General features: G+C 40.5%; 2 protein-coding genes across 19 annotated transcripts in view; both read left to right on the plus strand.

The window, feature by feature from the left end:
- The window catches only part of LOC125719247 (ras/Rap GTPase-activating protein SynGAP-like), a 144558-nt gene that overhangs the window by 74806 nt on the left and 47782 nt on the right, over window positions 1–21970 (plus strand). For 10 of the 18 annotated variants that reach the window (XM_048993839.1, XM_048993854.1, XM_048993848.1 and 7 more), the window contains one exon: window positions 1289–11292. In XM_048993839.1, the coding sequence (XP_048849796.1) occupies window positions 1289–1597 (309 nt within the window). In that variant the 3' untranslated portion in view covers window positions 1598–11292. The other 8 variants (XR_007385045.1, XR_007385046.1, XM_048993846.1 and 5 more) reach the window with 8 other exon arrangements.
- Window positions 11667–15168, plus strand: LOC125719259 (V-type proton ATPase subunit G 2-like). Its single transcript, XM_048993876.1, has 3 exons — window positions 11667–12095; window positions 13597–13697; window positions 14113–15168. Exons 1-3 carry the CDS (start codon window positions 12014–12016, stop codon window positions 14284–14286), a joined length of 357 nt encoding a protein of 118 aa, XP_048849833.1. The 5' UTR covers window positions 11667–12013; the 3' UTR covers window positions 14287–15168.

The following is a 21970-nucleotide window of genomic DNA, read 5'->3' on the forward strand; positions in this document are numbered from 1 at the left end:
TCTTTCTTATTGCTTCACTGAAGACTTCACTGAACTGGACTGGACAGGACGACTTATACAATTAGTTAATTTAACTGAAATCAGACTGGTATATTGGCAATGATGGTTCTCTGCGCCAATGTAGGTAAGGATAGCTGAGAGGAGCAAATCAAAACTTTTACATATCCACAAATCAGAAATGACTGCATTCTGGCAAGCTTCAAAGCAGGAACACCTTTTAATCAAAGTCATACATAATGTGTAGCTTTAGTTCTGGAATTTCTGATTGGTGGGTAAGACTGTTTTGATTTGATAAAAGCAAGAGTCTCACTCAGACATAATCAGAATGTCAGGTACCATGCGATGTTATCATATTGCAACATTTCCGTGTAAAATACCATGTCACCACATACATAGGAGCAACATATAATCTTCCCACTTATCATTATGTAATAGCTGAATCCATTTAATTAGATGGTGTTGTGATTAAGCATCACTTCATTCTCAATTATGTTCACTTCACCATTGCGAGGAAGTTTAAAGATATGTTATTCCTTTGTTGCATAAAATATAATTATTTGGGCCTTAATTATTTATCATTATTATTAATACTAATTACCTATTGGGTAAAAATACATGTGGGTATTTGGCAATGCTTATACTTTTAATTTAAAATAAAATAAAAACCAGTTGCACAAGGTTCCTTACTGTACCTTGATTGACATGACAACACAGCCACCCTAAAAATAATAAAACCATTAATTTACTAATGTGTCAGTGATGAAGTAGTATCATCCTACCTATGTACTCATCATATCTGACAGTATGATGAAAATCATTGATAAGAAACCTACTGATTATGGTTCTATTTGATACTCATGAGCCTTTGTAACCTTGTGGACTCATCTTGACCTGTCTCGACATTCATGGCTAACACCTAGCAGCTAGACTGTATCACAGTCTGAGGAGCATAATGAGGATAAGAGGATTCACTGATCAGCTGAGTCATAGGTCTGTTTGTCAACCCCAGATTTTAACCCCACCCCATCCTTTTCTCTTTCTCTGTCTACCCTTTTCTTCCTCTGTTCTTTCTTACATTTGTGTGGTCAAATTTCTGCTTTGTAACCCATTTTCCTCTTTCTTTCTATACTACTCTTTCTATCCCTTATTTTCCTTGTTTTTGCTCTGCCCTTTCACCCACTTCCCTTTTTTCCAATCCTCCCTCTCCGTTTGCTCCATTATTCTCTCCATCCACCCCTCCGACCCTGTCCTCTGTCCTCCCTTCCTCCCTCTCTCTCTGTCTTGCTAGGAAGACCAGTTTTCCGCCTTGGGTTCAGCAGACCCCGGTGTGATCTCTGAAAGAGGAGGAGGAGGAGGAGGTGGAGGAGGGATGACCATCACGTCTGGCACTGGAGTCTCCTCCTCGGGCGTCTCCTCTTCCAGCTTCCCCTGGAACGGAGTCGTTCCTCCCCTCCCCCCTCCTCGCCTGCACTTCAGCCAGAACGGAGAGCTCTGCGGCAACCGAGCATCCTCCCCAGTGACCGCTACCACGGTAACCGGGACCACAGCAACGGCAACATCAGGACCGGGCATAGAAGAAGGGGGAGCAGGTCAATAGCAGCCTGAACCAAATTGGAAAAAGGACTCAAATAATCAACAAGCTTTCCCTTGCCTTGGCGCGGTCTTTCTCGCTTTTTGGTTATAGAGAGAGAATTTAACATTTTTTGCCCACTATTAGTGTCAAAGGCAGAGAGAAGGGAGAACTAGGGGGGAGACACACTTTACACACAGTATATACCCATATCTGAAAAGGGCTTTTCCAATGACCTGTTCTCAACAGTTTTTGTTTTGAAGGTCATGCAAGCTTTTGTCAATGTCTAAGATAAAGGACACAGGACAATGGACCCTTCTGTGGAGCTCCTCAAAGGATTTCATGGGATTCTCTCATGAGTCCCTTGAGGTGATTAGGTCAATGAGCAGGTGACTAGCCAATGAAGTGAGATGGGAAAAAAACTTCCTTTAGGCTGTGACCTTTTCACGCTGCAGACAGTTTTATATCCTAAATTGGATTCGGTATCAGAATATATAATTGGGGGAGAAATAATCACATGATTTGGCTTTCTCAGTGCCTTTCAGTATTTTCTAACAGGGTTTTAAAAGAGCAAGCAGTATTGTTGCTATTCCAATAAGTTTAATAGCAAATGAGAAGCCTTTTTGAGTGCTAGGCAGTCTCTAGATGAATTGTACAGCTTGTGTAGGATTTTGGTTCAATGGTGTGAATTTGAGAGAATTCACAATGCTCTGTACTCTTCAATAATGAATCTGGACCGGACATTGCATAACTGGACTGGACTGTGGCAAAGTTTTCTCTTCTCAATCTCAGAACCACTGCGGGATGAAACGTTGATACATAAAGTACTACTGTTAAGTGCAAAGCAAATCTGTTCCTCTGCGATACTTCACACGGTGTCTTTATCTCCAGGGCTGCTTTTTAAGTGCATCGCCATTGCCTGTGTACCTTTTGTTTAATGCTTGTGTGTTGTCCTTGTGTGTATGTCCACATGTGTGCACACTTACCTGTGGGAGATGGGAGAAGGGCTTGCGGTTGATTCTCACCATGTGAGAATGCTGCTTTAATAATTCTCTAACCAAAATTTCCTGGAACCTCGGATGGGTGGGCTGAATTCCCACAGTGCTTTACTGCCCAGCATAGCCATTGGAGGAACCAAGAAAGGATATTACTGGGAAGAAATCCACTCAGTTTGGTTAAATACATGATCCCAAGCTTTGACTATCTGTGTTCTTTGACAGCATCTTAATATCCATTAAGCGATGGTATATTTTTCCACATAATTAGCATGTATCTACCTGCGTGAAGATATGCACCTGTTTTTCGTTGCATAATCTTGTATCCACTTATGCTGTGGTACTAATACACACAAATATATTTTGCTAGTGACCTCTCACCTGGCCTAGACATTTCTGAAGATTCCCTATATATAATTTTTTTTTTAATTGAATGTTGTGTGGGATCAAGAGGCCGCATTTAGGTGTGAGTACAGAATTACCTGTTTTCAGTTTCGACTTCAGGGTAGCCAGCAGTGATGAGACAAGTTGCCTTTTTTGTTATGAAACTGGCTCACACAGTAAAACTGGAAGGTAAAAGACATCGTTCATGGAAACACACACCTGCCCCGTCAGGCAAAGCTTGTCCCTGCAGCATGTGTGATGGCATCGACCAGCGCAGCAAAAAGTGCACAGCAAAGACCGACAAACATCTTAGCTATGTTCTACTGCTCTATATATTTCCATCTCCATAAAGGATGCTAAATTAATATGTTCAACTTATTTAATTTGTCCTTTCGATTTCCGAAGTCTGCACGTAGTGTTATGCAAGTACGAGAGTGTGACAATGTCATTTCAAGAATTCACATTTACTTTATTCATTTGTAACAAATTCCAAATTTTTTTATTTTTTTTTTGAGGTTGGGGGGTCCTAAGAATGCTGTAATAAGTTGGTCTTTTTTGGGCACAGTTCTGTTGGCATTTTTATCATATATTCAGCAGCACAATTATTGTGCTTGAGTTCAGTTCCCAAGTTTTTAAATGGTATTTAGCCCGTGAGTCACCAACGAAGAGGCAACTGTGTTCTTTTAGTTCACTTACATCAGCCACCTTGATGACACTCTCTCCCTCTCAGTGCATTTGCAGAGACATAATGTGTAAATCGGTGCCTGCGTTTGCAACTCACCCCGATGACTTACATTAACGTTAGCATGCTTACGTTTTCAGCAAAGCATTGTGGGATCCCATGTATCACTGCTGACTAAATGCACAATGACTGCTGCGTTTTTGTTGTCCTAGTTGCCTTCATCTGCACTGTGTTGGTTTCTTAATGAAAGAAGTTTCCATTATGACTATGTGCCATATTCTGTCTGTCCTGAAAAAAACACACCTTATAATACAATAATAATACTATTAATGGTTTGAAGACATCGTTCAATGCACAATGCATCTACTATAGGAGGCCAGCATACCCCATAACTAAAAATATTATTAACCTATGTGCACTATAATGTATTAAGGAACAACTAGCTGGTTTTCTTACAAGAAATGCCCAATATATATCGACTTACAGTTGGCATGCTGTTCCTAAAGCAGTGAGTACAGTCAAAGTGATGTAGATCTCTCAGGAAGGCTGGTGCTGAGGGTTAAAGTAAGAATCTGAGGGCAAGAGTAATATGACAGCTGAGGTTTTTCCTGGGCAGGCTCCTCATTGTTAATTCTCCATCCTCACTGCTGTTAGCTCTCCACCCTCACTTCTATTAGCACTTCCTCCTCACGATTGTTAGCGCTCCCTCTTCACTGCAGTTAGCTCTCCATCCTCACCACTGTTAGCTCTCCCTCCTTACTGCTGTTAATGCTCCATCCTCACTACAGTTAGCACTCCCTCCTCACTGCTATTAGCACTCCACCCTCACTGCAGTTAGCACTCCCTCCTCACCGCTGGTAGCACTCCCTGCTCACTGCTGTTAGGTCTCCATCTTCATGGCTGTTAGCGCTCCACCCTCACTGCTGTTAGCACTCCCTGCTCACTGCTGTTAGTTCTCCATCTTCATGGCTGTTAGCTCTCCACCCTCACTGCTGTTAGCGCTCCCTCCTCATGGCTGTTATCACTCCATCTTCTCTGCTGTTAGCACTCCACCCACAAAGCCGGGAAGCCGCTGCAGTACAGTGTAAGGAGAATGCAGAAGGGTGAGTTGACCTAACTTTTTTTGTATCCACCTGGGCAAGATTAGGGGTGAAGCTGTGCATTGTTGTGCAGCTGGAAGAAGGAGTCTTTGTTTCCCATTGCGTTGTTGGTGTGCTCTCTAGTGGATGAGTAGTCCTGGAACATTTTAGTGACATTCTGTGGTATCCAGCAAGGTTTGGGTGAGGATAATGTTACAAGCCTAATTTTGGCTGGGAGCCATGTAAGCACCTGCTTAGGTCTTTCATGAGTGTGTTGGTTCCCTTCTGGCACTTCTTTCCTGTTGTTTACTCATAGCACAGGAAACAGTCGCATTTACGGGAAGGGAACTAACCAGCCCTGAAGAATCAAGTAGATGAAGCAGATATATCCAAATACAAGAGTTTTGATTGCTTATGAATCTTTGATTAGAGATCCTTTCGCATGAGGATGGCACAATGGATGCAGGGAAGAGAAATTTCAGGAACCAAAAAGAGGATTTTGTAATTGTTGTAATAATAATAATAATGATAATAATAATAATTAACGGATTATTAAACAAACAAATAAATTTTACCGATTGCTTGATTGATCAAGTAATTAATTAATTTATCAATTGCTCTCCTTCCTGCCTTTTTTCTTAATCTGGTCTTAAATCCTTAGGGTAAAATTCAGTTTCAGTAAAGCCAATATAAATATTGAAATTATATAAATATATTTAAATATCAAATCTTGTGCAAAGTTTGTGCAAAATTGTTTGGCTATTTATCATCATAATCAAATTTTGTTCTTTTTGACAATGGTACGTGCAGTTGTCTGTCGTATTGTTGTCTGTGCTTAGTGGAGCAGTGTCTGGTGGGCCTTTGTGGGTAAAAATGCCCCTTATTAGTTTAAAAATTGGCCTCTGAATGTTGAAGAACTTGCCATGCAGAAAGGTCACCTCAGGTCATTAGGAAATGTAAACACTTTTCAGATATTTGCAAGTCTGATGGCTCCATGTTTTTCATTGATTTCTAATGGTGATATTTACAAATGTGGCATGGATGCTGTCATTACTGCCTGACAGGAAAAAGGATTAATCTTTCTGGTGCCAGTATCGTGCAATGAAAATAATGCATTTTGTGTGCGTCCGGCAATAATATTTAGAACTATAGAAATATTTTTGCCAGATTGAATTATATGATTGCACAAAATAAATGTGACTGATATATAATGGATTCAAAGATAGTCCCAAATTATAAGAAGCAATATGAGTGCGTGAAAAGAATAATAGCAGAGATTGGTGTGCAGTAATGTTTTAGTTTACTTTTTACTTGAACATTTTCACCCAGATAGTGAAGTGGGTAATAAATATGGAAAACAACTTCAGGCTAAACCATGATAGTGTAACGTATATGGAATCTACGAAGAACTGTGTTATTTAGGCCGTAAAATACACTAATATTATCATGATACACTTTAGCATATCTAACTGTACCAGTAGCACAGCTGTTCTGTCCTGAGGGAGTCGTTGTTTGTTCAAATTTCAAAACATAATGTAACATTAGGTTAAATACTAAAGCAATAAGATGACGAGGTTGTGCTGCGAATTATTCTTACAGCACAGCGATGCGGTTAGATAAGACCATCTTCAGTATCATTATACTTTTTATAGATAATTTTTATAAATATATGAAACATATTTTGTGCACAATGGGCCACTAGTTTGCAATATAGAATGACTATAAGATGAGTAAATACCTTCCTTTTCAGAGGTGGAATGGTTAATTATGTGTCTCATAGCCTTGTCCGTTGTGATATATATAATAAAAGCAATTTTAAACTGAGGTTAAACCTAGTAGCATGTAGAATTATAGTTATATGCTTCTCAGACTTTTTGCATTTATGAATATTTCTGTATTTAAGTGCATATTTTGACATATTTGGCAGGTGTTATGAGATTCCACACTCTGCATACAGTATGTTTTCTTGTCTGTGCTGTTTGTAAGCTGGTAAAATCCCAAAGCCAAGCATATAATTTTGCGTGCAGCACCAGGGTCCAAGCTGAGATATGATCGCTAAAGTGGCAGCTGTTGCTTTGTGTAATGAATGTATTCTTATGTGATGAAATATCCCACCTGCTTATGAAGAGCAATATATTATCCTTTACTTTATATAACAATAAGATGAAGAAGTAAAGATTTGAGGAGGAGAAAAAGAAGTAATAGTTTTCTTTTCTCAGACTCAAAGTGCTTGCATAGTTTGCTCCTTGGTTTACTGCAGTTCTTTGGGTAGTAAAGCAGATGTGTTTTTAAATTGAGGTCTTAGAGCATGTGCAAAGAGTGCTTTTGTAAACAAATCGGAATTATTACTAGAAGGCTTTGGATTCAAATCCCAAGACTTTAAGAGCTCCTGTGCTTGTATTTAGAAATGTAATTAAGTTAAATCGCTTTATTAAATACCCATGTGTAATTGGCTAAAGTTGTCAGCTATGTACGTTGTATTGGGTAGTATCTGCTAAGCAATAAATAATGTTAAATAAGGTCATGTACAGTAGCATAGCACAACTCTGTCGAATCTTCCAAAGGAGCTTCAGGGCAACATTTGGAATTGGCTTCCACTATATGTCTTGAAGGAATTTAGTATCATCCTACTTGATTGAGATGCACTGCTCTTCTAAGATTACTGGTAGCTCTTGTAGCTGATCCTGTCCGAGATTTGCTGTAGGGCTGAAGGTACAGGAGCTCCTGTGTTAACCAGGGTGAATATCGAAATTTGGGATTTGACCAACTGGGCCCCTGTATCTTCTTGGTATTTTCAGAACTGGGATTGCATAAATATTCATAATGGTAATATTTCCTTAATGGCAAAAAAGTATGATTTTGATATTTGCAGACAGCAAGAGTGAATGTTCACTTCATGCTTGTCTTTGGTCCCATGGTTCCCCTGGCAAATAAAAAGGAGGCATATTCCACCAGTCATACACGTCACAGTACAAGATGGGATGTTCTTATTAGAATCATGGACTCACAGTAGCAAACTCTCGATTTAAATGATCTTTTGTTGATAAATTTATGACAGTGATGGTCCCCTGTTATTTGCATATTGGTTAATCAGAATTTGATCATCGGTACAATTTTTTGTGGCGTATTCCAAACAGTTAATTGTTACATAATATTCCATTCAGTGAAGAGATGATCAAGTCTTTTTTCTGCTTAGTAATTAGCATGTACATGGACTTACAGGGTTAGTGGTAAAATAATTGCTATAAATATACCTCAAAGACAAAGAATTGAGAGACTCAGGTAAATAATCAATTGCCTCAGAGCTAAACACAAACAGACAAAGACAATAGTTCACACTGAACACACACACGCTGATTTCCTGCTATTAAACAGTCAGTTTTCCCATCAGAGGATCCGTAGCCTTGATTGGACACCTCTTCATCAAACACCTCCCCCCTCCTTTTCTCTCTGTCTCCCTTTTTTTTTTCTCCCAGCCAATCACACAGCGTCATGGAACTCACTCTGGAACCTGAATGGCTGATGCAATATGGGCAGACCTCTGATTGGCCTGACTATAATCCAAGAACCCTCTTGGGTGATCTGATTGAATGACAGAAAGGGAAAATACAGCAAGGGATCAGCACTGGTCCCTTCCATTCAGCACACTGGATACTCCAGATTTGCAAATGATCTGTCAGGAAGCTATGCCACTGGGTGAATCAAAGCGAAGGGGAGTCCCTAATTAAGTAGGCTTTCTGTGATTGGCTAGCTTGAAAGACACTTTTTTTCCATGTGTTTTGGCCGGATGTTTAGTTCCAAAGACATGTTGCGACGATCCAAAGGCTACATGGTGCAAAGTTATATTGAGCATGAGAAGAACTTCTTCATCTGCCATCACGTTGAACGGCTTATTAAGCATTTCAGGACAGTAGTTTAATTGAGTAAATATTATAAAATGAAATACTGAAAGGGAGCATGTCAGAGGCCCTGGTGGTAAGAGTGTTTTTTTCCTGATTTTCTCTTTACAATATCACGCCATTCCTTCTCTCACAACAGAAGCTTTTTCATTTTTCTAATCATATTCCTGCTTCTAAATTGCTTTTATTTCTCTTTTATTATTCTTAAAATCTCTTTGTCACTCAGTTTCTTCCTACATTTCCTTACGCATCTTCCAGCTGACCTGTCTCTTACCCCATGCACTACGTATCTATATTCGTTTTTTTAATCTCCCTCTTCTTTTGCCTGAGAAAACAAAACTCTTAGCATGCACAACCAAAAAAGAAATGTTGCATTTAAAAGTCTGGCATTAGTGAAGACTGGAAGCTGGAAAAAATGGATATTGCCATTTTCTTTGTTTATTATCTTTGTGATGTTGTGTATTACTAGAACAAAAATATTTGGACATTTCTCAAGTACTGTATTATTCTTGTTGTAATCACAACAATAAGGAGATCCAGTGATATGAAAAATGTTTAAATGTTATACTTTTTTTAATTCATTCAAGAACTTCTTTACTGACAATCCACAGTGACAATTCCTATTCAGAGATGTTCACCACCCTAGAATTTAAATCAAAGGTTGTTTTACCTGCTCCCCCCTCCTCAACGAATTGGACGTTGCTGTGACTCATGCCCCCTCCCTTTTCTTGGTCCATGTGACCTGATGGACGCAGGAATGCGTCGCCGTGGAGCTCTGCTTTCACTGACAAACAAAGACGCCACATGGATGAGAATCCTCCTTTGGTTGACCCTTAACCCCTCTGGGTGACTATTGGTTGATCCTTTCCTTCACCTTTTTCTCATGGTTCTTTTACTTCTCAAGAAGGAACGCCCAGCTGAATGGCTGCCTGGTTGACTTTCAGTGATACGCTAAGAGTAGAACCCAGGCTAGAGTCTCTAGGTTCTGTTTCATTATTGTCTCACGGCTCTGCCTGGACTCCTGACCAGTGGGCTGGACATTCCTGCTACTCCTCATCCTCTTTGGTTAATCAGATGACAAGATGTGAAAGTGAGAGGCGGAGAGCTGGCTGGCTGTATGTCTGAGTGAATGTGTGTGTATATACAGATGTGACTGTATATTTTATGGTGTGGCTGTTTATACATGGGTTGTTTGTGTATAGGTGTGTGTCTATAGGCTGTACATACAGGGGTGTGTGGTGATTTCTCTTTTCCTCTCTAAGTTTGTGAGTGTGCGCGTGTGTGTATGGTTTGATGTGATGTGTGTTTCTGAAACACAGGATGAAACTGACATCTTTACACGGCAGGGACACTGGAAGAAAGGGAGGTTCACAGGACATCACAGAGGGCCAGGAGCACCTTGGACAAACACACATAGAGGTGTTAATTGCACAAGAGTGTAAATTTTCTCATGCAGCTACAGAAACATGTACAAACATCTGCAGACCCTGACACACTCAGATAGATAGAAATGCACACATGCACACACACACAGAAAACTTACTTGATTGTACTAGCAAATTTAAGCTCTGTCTCTGCTTTATGCACATTGTCTCTCTGACTTTCAGACATCCACACATACCTACACATTTGATATAGACATTCACTTACTTTGTCAATCTTTCTTGCTTTTTCAAACCAGCTGAATCATTTTGAGGTGTTTTGGTGTGACCAGACAATTTCTGTATATATAGAGTGGAACACGTCTTTATATGACATCTTCATTGCTTTTATTGATTCCTCTTCATTTTTAAGAAACAACAAGTATAAGTATGTACCATAAAGCACATATACAGAGCATATACCCCCCACGTAACACAACGAGTACATAGATACATGCACATACATGTTGGTTTAGAATTTTTTACTTTTGCTTTCTACTTTTGGTTGGGCTGTACTTTAAATTGTGTGACACACTCATCTTAAAATCTCAAACACTGTCCTCTTTAACTAATGCTGCCGACTCCTCTCACTCCGCATCTCTTAAGGTAAAGGTCTCTTCGATGACTCCCATCAATCTCTTGGGAGTGGCCAAGTCGCTCAAGAGCTCCAGAGATCAATAGAGGCAGAATCGCCTCTCACTTAAGATGACGGCTGAATGTATTTTTATTTAAAATGTCCCAATTGGTGACTCTCTATCTATAATCCGATCACCCTTTTCTGTATACAGTCCATTTATTCTCTGTGGGCGGCTTATCCCCGTAAACCCTGCCTATGTGAAAGGCCCTGTCCTTACCCACAATTCCTTGATTCCCTTCTTTATTTATTTAGGCCCCTCGATAAGCCATAAACTCCCACACCCCAGTTGCTATATTGAGGTTTAAGTGGACAGACATTCGGGGACATTGTATATATCAACAGAAAGAGTGATTATTAAAGTGTGCATTGCCGCTCTACATAGATTTTATATGAATGTTGGTATACTGATGATGATGACAATAACGATGAATGTTATGATTATTCTAATGACTATTATAATTATTACTTTGATTTTATGGAAAACATTTCTTTCTGATGCAGTTGATGGCAATTTCTTTCCTTCTTTTGTGAATAAGCGGAAGTTTATATTTTTCAGGTGGTAGAATCCTGGAGATTTAAATAAATGAATTAATAAATTAATAAATTCAATACATTTGAAATGTGATTTGGGCACTTTTGTCAGATTATTCCATAAACTTAAGAATTGGAACATTTATTATGAAAATGTGGTTCGGGCTTGTTATTTAATGCTTCAAAAACACATTTTTTTAATCATGCAGAAGCCACATTTTGGTCTCCTAATTTATGTGAACTGGCTGGGGACCTGCTCAATATCCATCTTTCCATCCATCCACCCACAAAATACAGGGCAGGCAGCACCCAGAATGGGACACCAGTATTTCCCTAGTAAAACTATATTACATTTTAAAATCCTACTCTCCAACCTAAAAGGTAATCCACCTTTTGGTGTTTGGGTTATCTAGTGTGGAGGACAATATTAGAATTTCAACATACACCACAACGTATAATTTCCAGACTATAGGCTACATTTTGAACGATTGCATTTTTAAAGTACAAATGCAGTCGCATCCATAGTTCCTACTGACAATGGTTTCTAAACAAATGTATGATACAAAGATTATTTGCTATTTAGACATGAAGATGGAGATAAAACGTTTATAGTTACTTCTACTTGTTGCGTTCGTGTGGGTCTGATGCACTTGTTAGATTGTATGGGAGACACGCGGCCATTTACTTGCCGGCGAAAAGCTGAGCTGCTACAGTAACTGTAGCTAACAGCAAAGCAGATTACGTCACAGGACATTTGTAAAAAGTGTGGGAGCCTGTAGCAGATACCAGAAGCTTCTAAAACCCAAACAAAGACGATGGCGAGCCAGTCCCAAGGCATCCAGCAGCTTCTGCAAGCCGAAAAGCGTGCAGCTGAAAAGGTCTCCGAAGCGAGGAAAAGTAAGTGACGCATCTTACGTTTATATACCACCAAAAAGGCTGATAATTATGGAAAGCCATGCAAAACAAACTACATTCTCAAATTATCAGATACCATAAAATGTAGCAATGTATTTATGTATGACAGGCATATTATATATTACCAAAATTAAACATCGGTGGAATCACGCAAAAATGGCCAAGGATGTAATGATACGTAATAATAAAAAACAACAACCTATGCAAATCCCATGCATATTAGTTATAGCTTTCATAATGTAATTGCTTTTGATCTTTAATATACCCGAAAATATTCCATCGTCAGATATCTGCGTATCCGTAGTGGCGCTCATGATTATGTAACTGTATGGAAAACGAGCTCGTCACCATACCATAAGCAATGAAGCTGTCGCAGATGGGTGAGATGAACGTGACTCAAAGACAAGGATCGTGAGCCTGTCGGTTAAGAGGCGCTGCCTGTTAACTGGGTTTTGAACAATTTTGTATAAATTACATGTGTCAGTGGAGAAGAATCAGCATTTTAAACGCTCCATCCATCCATTTTTCATATCCCCAACCAAGTCTTTCCCAGATAGCGCAGCACGTGGGACACCCTTGTCGTGTTGCCAGTCCGTCATAGGGAATGCATACATAGAATACAGGGTATCGAGAGATTTATATGTTTGTGCGCACCCTGTGTTTGTGTGGTTTTTCTCCTGGGACGATGGTTTTGTCCAGCAGTCCTCAGACGTGTGGTATTAAATTTGCCAATATTGTGTAATTATCTGTGTGATCGCGTGCCATGTGAGGAATCCAGGGTGCCCCCTGTGCTCTCTGGGATCTGTCACATCCTCAACTCAACCCCTAGTCAGTTATGGAAAATGGATGGATGGATTTTCATTGTAGAAATACAGGCAGTTCTTGACTGATGTAAGTAATCAATTCCACAAACCCTTATGTAAGTCAGACTTACCTTCCCGTGTTTTTTTTTTTCATTTGCCCTTCATACCCTAAAACCAGAGTAATTGTTATTGGATAGTAGTTGGGTAAGAAAACTTATTTTGATTGGTCCATGACCTGAATGGACTGTGAAACCGTACAGTGAAAATACACAAGCCAAAAATATACTAGTAAAACATAGTAAAGGACACATATTAATTAAATGAAAAAGATAAAGTACAAATGTACTTAGACTTATGTTACATTTCTGCAGTAGTGCTTGTGTAAACCCTATTTACTTGAGACATTTAATGCATAAGTCCAGGTTGACTTATGTCGGTTTTACGTATGCAGAAAGCTGCCCGCACATACTTTGAACTTCTGCAGACCATCAATATACATATATTTTTCACTACTGGAAAAGTTTGGTTGAATATTTTACAGGCTTTTTTTTTCATTCTGCCCTTCATATGCCCTAAAACCAGACTGAAATCTGCTATTGGACAGTAATAGGCTGAGGAAACTTGTGAGGTCCATGGGCTGAAAGAACCTTGAGCTAAAAGCTCCTTGCTGTCCATCCCAGGGAAGAGCCGGAGGCTGAAGCAAGCGAAGGAGGAGGCGCAGGCTGAGATCGAGCAGTACCGGCGCGAGAGAGAACGCGAGTTCAACCAGAAACAGAGCACAGTAAGAGGGAGAGGCCTCGTCATTCAGAGGATTAGCTGTGTTACATCCTTAATGTTCACAAAAAGCTTTAGATGTTCACAAATGAAGACACAATAAACATTCAAGTCATATAAACTTTTATTTTTTACAAAGCTTATGGTTACTCACTATGGGATAAATTGTCATTCAAGAGAAAACGGAGATTATTACATGTCGTCATGTTTAAGATTATATCCATACATATATGTATGGCATGACAGTGATCTGGCAATGTGTCAGATGTCAAAGGTCAGATGTGATCTTAGGTTCAAGTGATGCTGAGCGTGTGGCATGGAGTGGGCGGGTGTGGAGTTCACCGTTGAATTGCATGCTGCTTTATTTATTGGATGCATTAGAAAACAGCCATCAGGATGTACACACCCCCCCTCTCCCTCAGGTGTTAGGATCACAAGGCGGCCTGTCCTCTGAAGTAGAGCAGCAGACACGGCAGAAGATCCAGGCCATGAACAAGAGTTACCGTGCCAACCGGGAGGGGGTTCTGAGGCACCTGCTAGCCCTCACCTGCCAGATCAACCCCCAGATCCACTGCAACTACCGCTGCACTTCCTAGAGATGCAGAGAGAATGAGACAGAGCGAGGGCACTGTGAACACAGAGGAAGAGATAGAACAGGCACTTGGACAGGCGTAGGGAGAGCTAAACAGGAAGCACTTAGGTGTTGATGGGAATAAAGATGTGACTGCAAACATCATTATCATGTCATCCCTCTGTCAGGTCTGCAGATGTTGTTCCCTAGTGAACATTGTGATAAATTGCACCAGATCCTTCCCCTGAGTCGATGCCTCTCCAATGAACATCATACGCTTTTGGGAACTCAGTATGTCATACCAGTGGGGAGATTGCATGTGTGCCGGCAAAGGTGCCTGTCAGTCTCTCTTATCTGTCACTGTGGCTTAGATCACACCCAAGCAAACGTGGAGTAATGTGTGCAGGGTTGATTATCCTCGTAGTTGTGTTTGAATTCTGCTTCCCTTGCCTGCATGTTGCTGTTTCTAGCACCGGCAGAGAATCGATATTGCAGGAAATATCACACCTGTCGTCATCACTGTCAGTCAAAGCCCACATCATTGGTTGGCTGTCATAGGAATGCCAAGCCGTTGTTGATTTTGAGGTAAACATAAATGAACAGTCTTCACAATGTTCCGAGTCCTGTGCTGTCGTTAAATCATTAGCATGAACTGTCAACCAGGGTTTAGTTAAATTCTGGCAACTTTGTCATGATTTCTGTAAGGTGTTGCATAAGCATGCTAAATATTACATGGTGGGTATAGCCTAATTTGTCAGTATCTAAAATGTATCCAGAGAACACAAACCTTTATTAGTTATAAAAGCATGTATTTTTTAACCGGTATTTTTTCTGCAAAAGAATCTCTGGTTGGGGCAGATTTGATATGTTGGATCTTGATTTTATTGGAAATGAAAATTGTATTTTTCCTATACAATCCAAAAATTCTTCTAAAATAAAGTATATATATATTTGTTCTGAATATCGTGTGCATTATCTTTTTTATTTCCAAATACCATTTCTTATTGTATTATTTCCCTTAGAAAATTTATACTGTGGTACCACTTCAGCCCTGTCAAAAAAGCTAAATTGCACCCCCTCGGGCAGCGCTCCTCATAAGTCGTAGTGTAAAAGGTACAAAACAAGTGCACAATGGGAATTATGGGAAAACGTTGCAATTAGTAAATGACACACCGGTATAACGCATTATTCTCACATAAATAGAAAGCAAGAAAATGTAATAAAAAACAAACTTAGAAATGGCAAAATGAATAAAATAAATTATGAATTATTATTATTAGGTTCCGTCAAATCAGTGTGATTTGAATGGCGTAAAAATACATAGAATCACGGAAAACTGTGTTTTGAGACCTTGTCACATACTGTAAGGCGATCTGAACTCCCGAGCGTTTATCAGAGCACAAGCAAATAATACATGTCTTCATAATACTTTAAAATAGAAGGCATTTTATTACAATTATGTTGTAGATGCCATAACGATCGAACTTCTTGAAAATCACCTAACAAATATCGCTAAGCCATTGGTAACAGCGGGCCACCAATAGGGGGCAGTGTGTTTTTACGCATTTACCTTCACAGTTAGCGACTTGTGTTGACCCGAGAGAATGTTGCCGCCTATCACGGTATCATGCACATTTATAATCTGTTTATTTATCTGTTAATAACTGCAAAATTTAACTTAGCTGACAGGACACTTAGCTATATGAATCCTGGAACCCACGCCCTGGTCTATAATTCAAAGGGAGTCTGCCATCAGAAACAAAGTTGAAGAACTATTGAAAACACGTCAGTTCTCTCCGGAATTCGTTCCTCCTTTTGCTATTTCTACGCTCTGACATGGAGGCGGTAAAGGCAGTTATTCTCTTTTGTACCGATTCACCCGCCCCCAAAAAAAGCATAAACTAGCAAGTAATTATTCATGCCTCTGTGTGAATTACATACTTACAATTAAATTCCAAGAGTATTTACTCATGGGTAAATAAATATTTACTAAAATATAAAGCATAAAACTGCTGTATGTCTTGCTACCCAATCCTGCTATTCTCGATGGACGAGTCGGTTGTGGCAGGTAATCTACGCTGACGTCATCCGGTTCCAGCAAAGCGAAATGGAAGTTCCTGTCTTTGAAACAAGTGTGTGTGGTGACCGGTGAGGGCATTATCAATGTTACGATTCAGAACCGGGTTTTAATTAACTAATTTATTTATTATGAAGATTTTAATATGTCAACTTTGTTCTACAATAAACCCTCTGATTACATCTCACTGTATGTTTGCCGAAACACAGAAAGCCAGTGAATCTGTGATATTCAGATGGATGTCATTACACAGCATGAGTGATGAACCATGAATGCTGTGTTATGTAAAGAAGATGTATACAACAGGTTTCCTCTTATAAACATGTTTTCCCCATAATTCTCTGATGGAAATGAAAATCTAAACAGACAGGACTATATGAGCTGAGGTACAGAATTTCATTATTATGAGAGTGCAGTTAGTAAGCACAATGAAACTCAGTCTTCATAGGGTCAACCATTAATCCTGCTCCCCTGGAGGAAATTTTCAGGGTTACAGGTCTTGCTCAAGGCCGCAACGATGATGCCCCAACTCGTGTCACGCAAGCAGTTTGAACTGGCGACCTTCCAATCACAGCCACAGAGGCTTAGCCTGCAGAACCATGCACTGCTAAAAATTAACTGTAAAATTTACAGTAAGTTTAGGCACCACAACGGAACTGCAAATAAACAGTACCTAACAGTAAAATACTAGTTAACTTTTGAAAATATCTAGCATAGTCCTGTATATCTACAAGAGAAGTTGGTCATGTTTTTCACAGCCAGAAGTACATTAACTGTAGATACACAATATAATCCAGTGGAGGTGTATAACTAAAATTACAGCACAGGTTTAGAAAAATCATAAAATTACATATTTCACAGTAAATTATGGCAAATGCTCTGGAAATCAGTTTTGGAAGCAGTTCAATAAACTTTTCTGATGATAAAAGTCATTCAAAATCCATTAACTTACTAAGCACAGTACAGATACGCGTGTTCATTCCACATCTCCATGTGTACATTTCCAGATGCAGCATCTGATGCCGGCATATGTGTAGTGTTTGTGTGTGGTGTATCCAATGCGTTTTCAATGTGTTTACGTGCCGAGTGTGAGTGATGATGTGGACCATTAGAGCTGTTAATCAGGTGGGATGAGGAATATTAAAGTTTGAAGGCGACAAATGTGACAGCGGCTCAAACATTATGCAAGAAGGCAGAATGGAAAGAACATGGATTTGAGAGAGGGAGGAAGAAAGAGATAAAGAGAAAGGCAGGCGGATTTCCCTGAGTGATCAGGCATGGGGAGTCTCGCAGTCAGGGACCCTTTTGGATACCTGCTGCAGTGGCTGCCACTGGAAACAATACAAACGCAAGCATTTCGGTGTCGTTCATCTTAATCTCAATTTTGCTTATTTAGGCTAAAATAAGTGACAGATGAACCTGACAGGGCAATACAAATGAAATGTGACGACCTGCATCAGCTTCTGGTACAGTAGGTGAGAGTCCGGTTTCTCTTTAAAGTGAGCCATCAAGAGTAGTAGTATGCGTGGGATTAGAGAATTTTCTACTCCTTACTTCAACAGAATAGTAAGTACTGCAGTATGTGTTTGCTTTTGCAAAACAAAAAAACAATCGTTTTTCATTTCAAAGCCCTCATGTACTGTAAGTCTTTGGTAAACATTCACAAACAAAAGTGATCAAATACTCACATTCAATGAACACGATACAATTTTTTTTTTGTCTTTAACATACATTGACTAGAACTGTGTTATATTTTGTATTTTGTTTGGTTACTTATGGGTTAGAGCTGGGTTGGGATTAAGGTCGTCATGTTGGGATTAGAGTCACGGTCGTGGGAATGGAAGTATGATTCCCACAGTGATATAGATACCTAACCTGTGGGTGCATATGTGTGTGTCTGTGTGTATGTGTGTGTCTGTGTGTACGTGTGTGTCTGTGTGTACGTGTGTGTCTGTGTGTACGTGTGTGTCTGTGTGTACATGTGTGTATGTGCGTGTCTGTGTGTAAGTGTGTGTGTATATTTGTGTACGTTCTGTCTATGTATTCCTGATTGCATAGGTTTACTCTGGGTGGTCAGGTTCCCTCCCATAGTATAATAACATGCATTTAGGAAGATGAGTGCCTCAAATTGCTTACGGTGTGTTTTTATATGCAGGTGGACAGGCCTCATGCCTGGACTTTTCTCTCATGATTTTGGGCATCGAGAACCAAACTCATGAAGTGGCTGCTGGTAATTTTCTCTCCCTTCTAAGTCAATCCCTGTAAACCTCTGAGTATCGGCAAAAACAAACCATAAATTTAAAGGAGAAAGTGTTCATTTTAGGTGTCTGACCATGCAGTCCTCTTGCCCAGTTGAAGCCATGGTGCGCTGATGGTAACCCGAGGGATCGTGCCCAAATCTGAACTGATGTTGTTCTGAAAGACATTCTTGTCTCCACCTGCATATGCTGTCGCTGTGAGCAAAACAGAAGGAGAACAGGTAAAACCTGGGGTTTAAACAGTGAGGACTTAATTCTCAGTGTTACGAAAATAGCCACATGACTCACGGGGGAGAGTAACCTCAAAAACGTTGGTTCCCCAATCTAAAATGTTATATACAGGCCAAAAGTAAACAGTCTTATTTTTAGCTCATTTTCTCCATTGTAAACTTGAACAATTGTGTTTTGATTCCCTCTCCACTCTGGACCTGGTTTATAAGTACTGAGCAATGTAAGCTGTCTGTGGGAGTTTCTCTTAACGGCTGTCTGGTGCCCTGACCTTCACATGCCTTCCACACCTTTGTTTGAGCAGTTTTGTCAGATAATGTGAGTCTGGTTTTCACCTGGACCTGCCACAATAGTTTCAAACAGAATCCAGGTTAATCAGCGATTTAAGGCAACCACGTTGTATTCGAAGACATTTTCCATTACACTGGAATTTACTGTAGGTTTTATTTGTACAGCCTTAGCATGCAATGTTTAATGTGAAAGCTGATTGTGGGGTGAGAGATGTAGATACCATCCGTGAGGGTGATTTTATGTGATTTGAGGGAACACAGCAGGCCCATAAAGGTCTAGGTGAAAACTCTTTGATTCATTGCACGCTTCTCTTCTATTGGAGTTTCGGCCCCATTTTTGGCTGAACTTTTATGCCAATTTTTACTCAACCAACACCGGGTAAAACCTGTTTTATCCTTGGACCTCATTCTGCAGTAACATTCCACGAATGTTCAACTTGGTTTGTGTGAGCTGAGTATTAGTAATAAACAGCCTTCATAACTACGTGACAGTTTCCCTCCTCGTTTGTTTATGACGGCTCTGTTAGTGTCGGCCGTTTTTACTCAAGCTCCCATTTTTTAAGAGCCAAGTTGGATCTCTTCCGCCTTTTCACTGTTACTATTATCCCGCCTCTTCTGCCACTGCATCTTACCCTGCAAACATTTCTCTCTGTGCCTGGGCATAAATGATACTATCTAGTGACAGAATTTATAGATTCTGGAGTTTTACAGTGGAATTAAGTGCAGCAGAAATGGCAAGAATGGTTTTAATGTGCTAAATGCTAAACGTAAAATATGAGTGGTGTATCATATCGGTATCAGACTAGGGTTTACTGCCGTCTGCTGTGTGAGAGCCAGGGCTGTTTGTCACGGTGGATGTTCTCTGTACTCAGTCTCCTCTGAGGACAGTAAATGTAGGAAACATCCAATCCGCTGCTCCTTCCCGTCCCGTGTCGTCCGCACATGACAGAACTCTCGCCCTCGCTGAGCTCAAGCTGATTGCTTTTCTCTGCAGTCCTGTTGTACTGGAGCTGCTCAAACATGCAGCGTTGCAAAGGATCCCCGGATCTGAAGGGGCTATGTTAGGGTTCAGGATGTGACCTGCTCGTTGTCTTGGTGACCTTTGACCCCTCACCTCTGGCGCCTGGGCATCCTCCTTTCCTACTGCATACAGAAGTGATGCCAATTGATGTGCCTCCTTTGCTTTGCTCACACGACTCCGCATCGCCTTTTTGCTTTTTAGATCCTCCCTTAATTTATTCCAATGTATTTAGTGCACCTGCACACTCTGAACTTTTAAGATGCTTTCAACAGAAGCATCTGTTAAAATTTAACAGTTAAATGACAGTTAAATGAATAAATATCTGTTTGAAAATTCTCAGCCTGGCAGCACAGTCCCCGTGAGAGGTTAGACATCCCTCGCTGAATCTTAATGAGTTAAAAGCTTTTGGAAATTTTAGCTCTTTGTCCCTCAGATGGCTCTGTGCGGTTGTTTTGTCCGACTCGGTGTGGGCATAGAGGCCATTATCCTTCGGTACCACTGCGATTGACAGCTGAAAGCTAATAAACTGTGTAATTTGTAGTTCCAAGAACATAAAAGGCTATAGATTTTCTGCTTCCATTTATAGAGTATTGTATGACTGTTCTTTTCTCACTCTGTCTTCCAGTCCTCTCAGCTAATCTGCCCCTTACCCCGTTTTTAAAATTTTAGTTAGCGGACACTTTTATCCAAATTAACATATATATTTTTCAGAAAGCAGTGTCAGACAGGCTCTGGAAACATTCGGTTTTGCTTAAGGACCCAACTATGAATTCATGCTGCCGTCCTGGGATTTGAACCAACAACCTTCCAACCACAGCCAATTTAACCTGCTGACCACACACCGTCCCCAGTGATCTATACCACTACTCCCCAGCCCCCTTCATTCCACACCATGCTGTCTCCACCCTTTGTACCCCTGCAGTGACCTGTCCCTCTGCCTCCATGATGTGATAATGCATTGACTATCAGCCCGTAAGCAAGGTCTACACTGCAGCTAACTCTGTGAAACCATTCTCCAGTGTGTCTCGACGTCAGTACCCTATACTGTCAATAAGTCAGAGGTCAGCTTTCCCTCAGGACAGTGAGGGACAAGGTCTGTACAGTACCTTCTCACTGCTGTAACAAAGAGACAGAGGGTCACACAATCATACCCTTTCTGTCAAACTTTTCATAGACCTGGGGGAGGATCACATGTTTTCACATCGATACTGCCAGCGATGGAGCTTGCAGCTCTGGGCGTCACGCAGTGAGATGGACAAAGATCGACCTTCTCCTTCCAAAGAAGGACAGATATCTCGCAGTGTGTGTCCATGTCACTGAAAGACCGACCAGTCCCAGCTTGCAGCTACAATATAACAACACCTGGTCTTTACTGACTCCACTTCTGTAAAGCCTATTAAATTTAGTGAATTAATGATGTGAAACTCATAACCGCGCTCGAGTCGAAGGGGTTCGGAAACAGCTGCCCTGCTTTCGATGCAGGTACACAGTTCAGCGCTGAATCCCCACTACCTGACGACGTTACGAGAATGATTCCGCAACTGGCGCCCCTCTGGGTATGCAAATTCTCCCCGGCGCTGTGGGTCATTACATAATGTCTTTGCTTGGCAAATGCATTTATGCAAAGTGATTTATCAGCTCTGAAGTTACATATGTGCCCACTGAGCTGGAAACTCATCTTGAGTGTAAGGGTGCAATAGCGATACCCCTTTGGGGAAGAACATTTCTTTTTTTTATAAACCACTGCACTACAGCTGGTGATCCTGTGTGAAAACCTGCCTTGCACTCAACGCACAGAACTGATTTCCCTAATTCATTCTATAAATGTGATTAGT

The sequence above is a fragment of the Brienomyrus brachyistius genome, chromosome 23 (assembly GCF_023856365.1).
Source record: "Brienomyrus brachyistius isolate T26 chromosome 23, BBRACH_0.4, whole genome shotgun sequence".
Lineage (NCBI taxonomy): Eukaryota > Metazoa > Chordata > Actinopteri > Osteoglossiformes > Mormyridae > Brienomyrus > Brienomyrus brachyistius.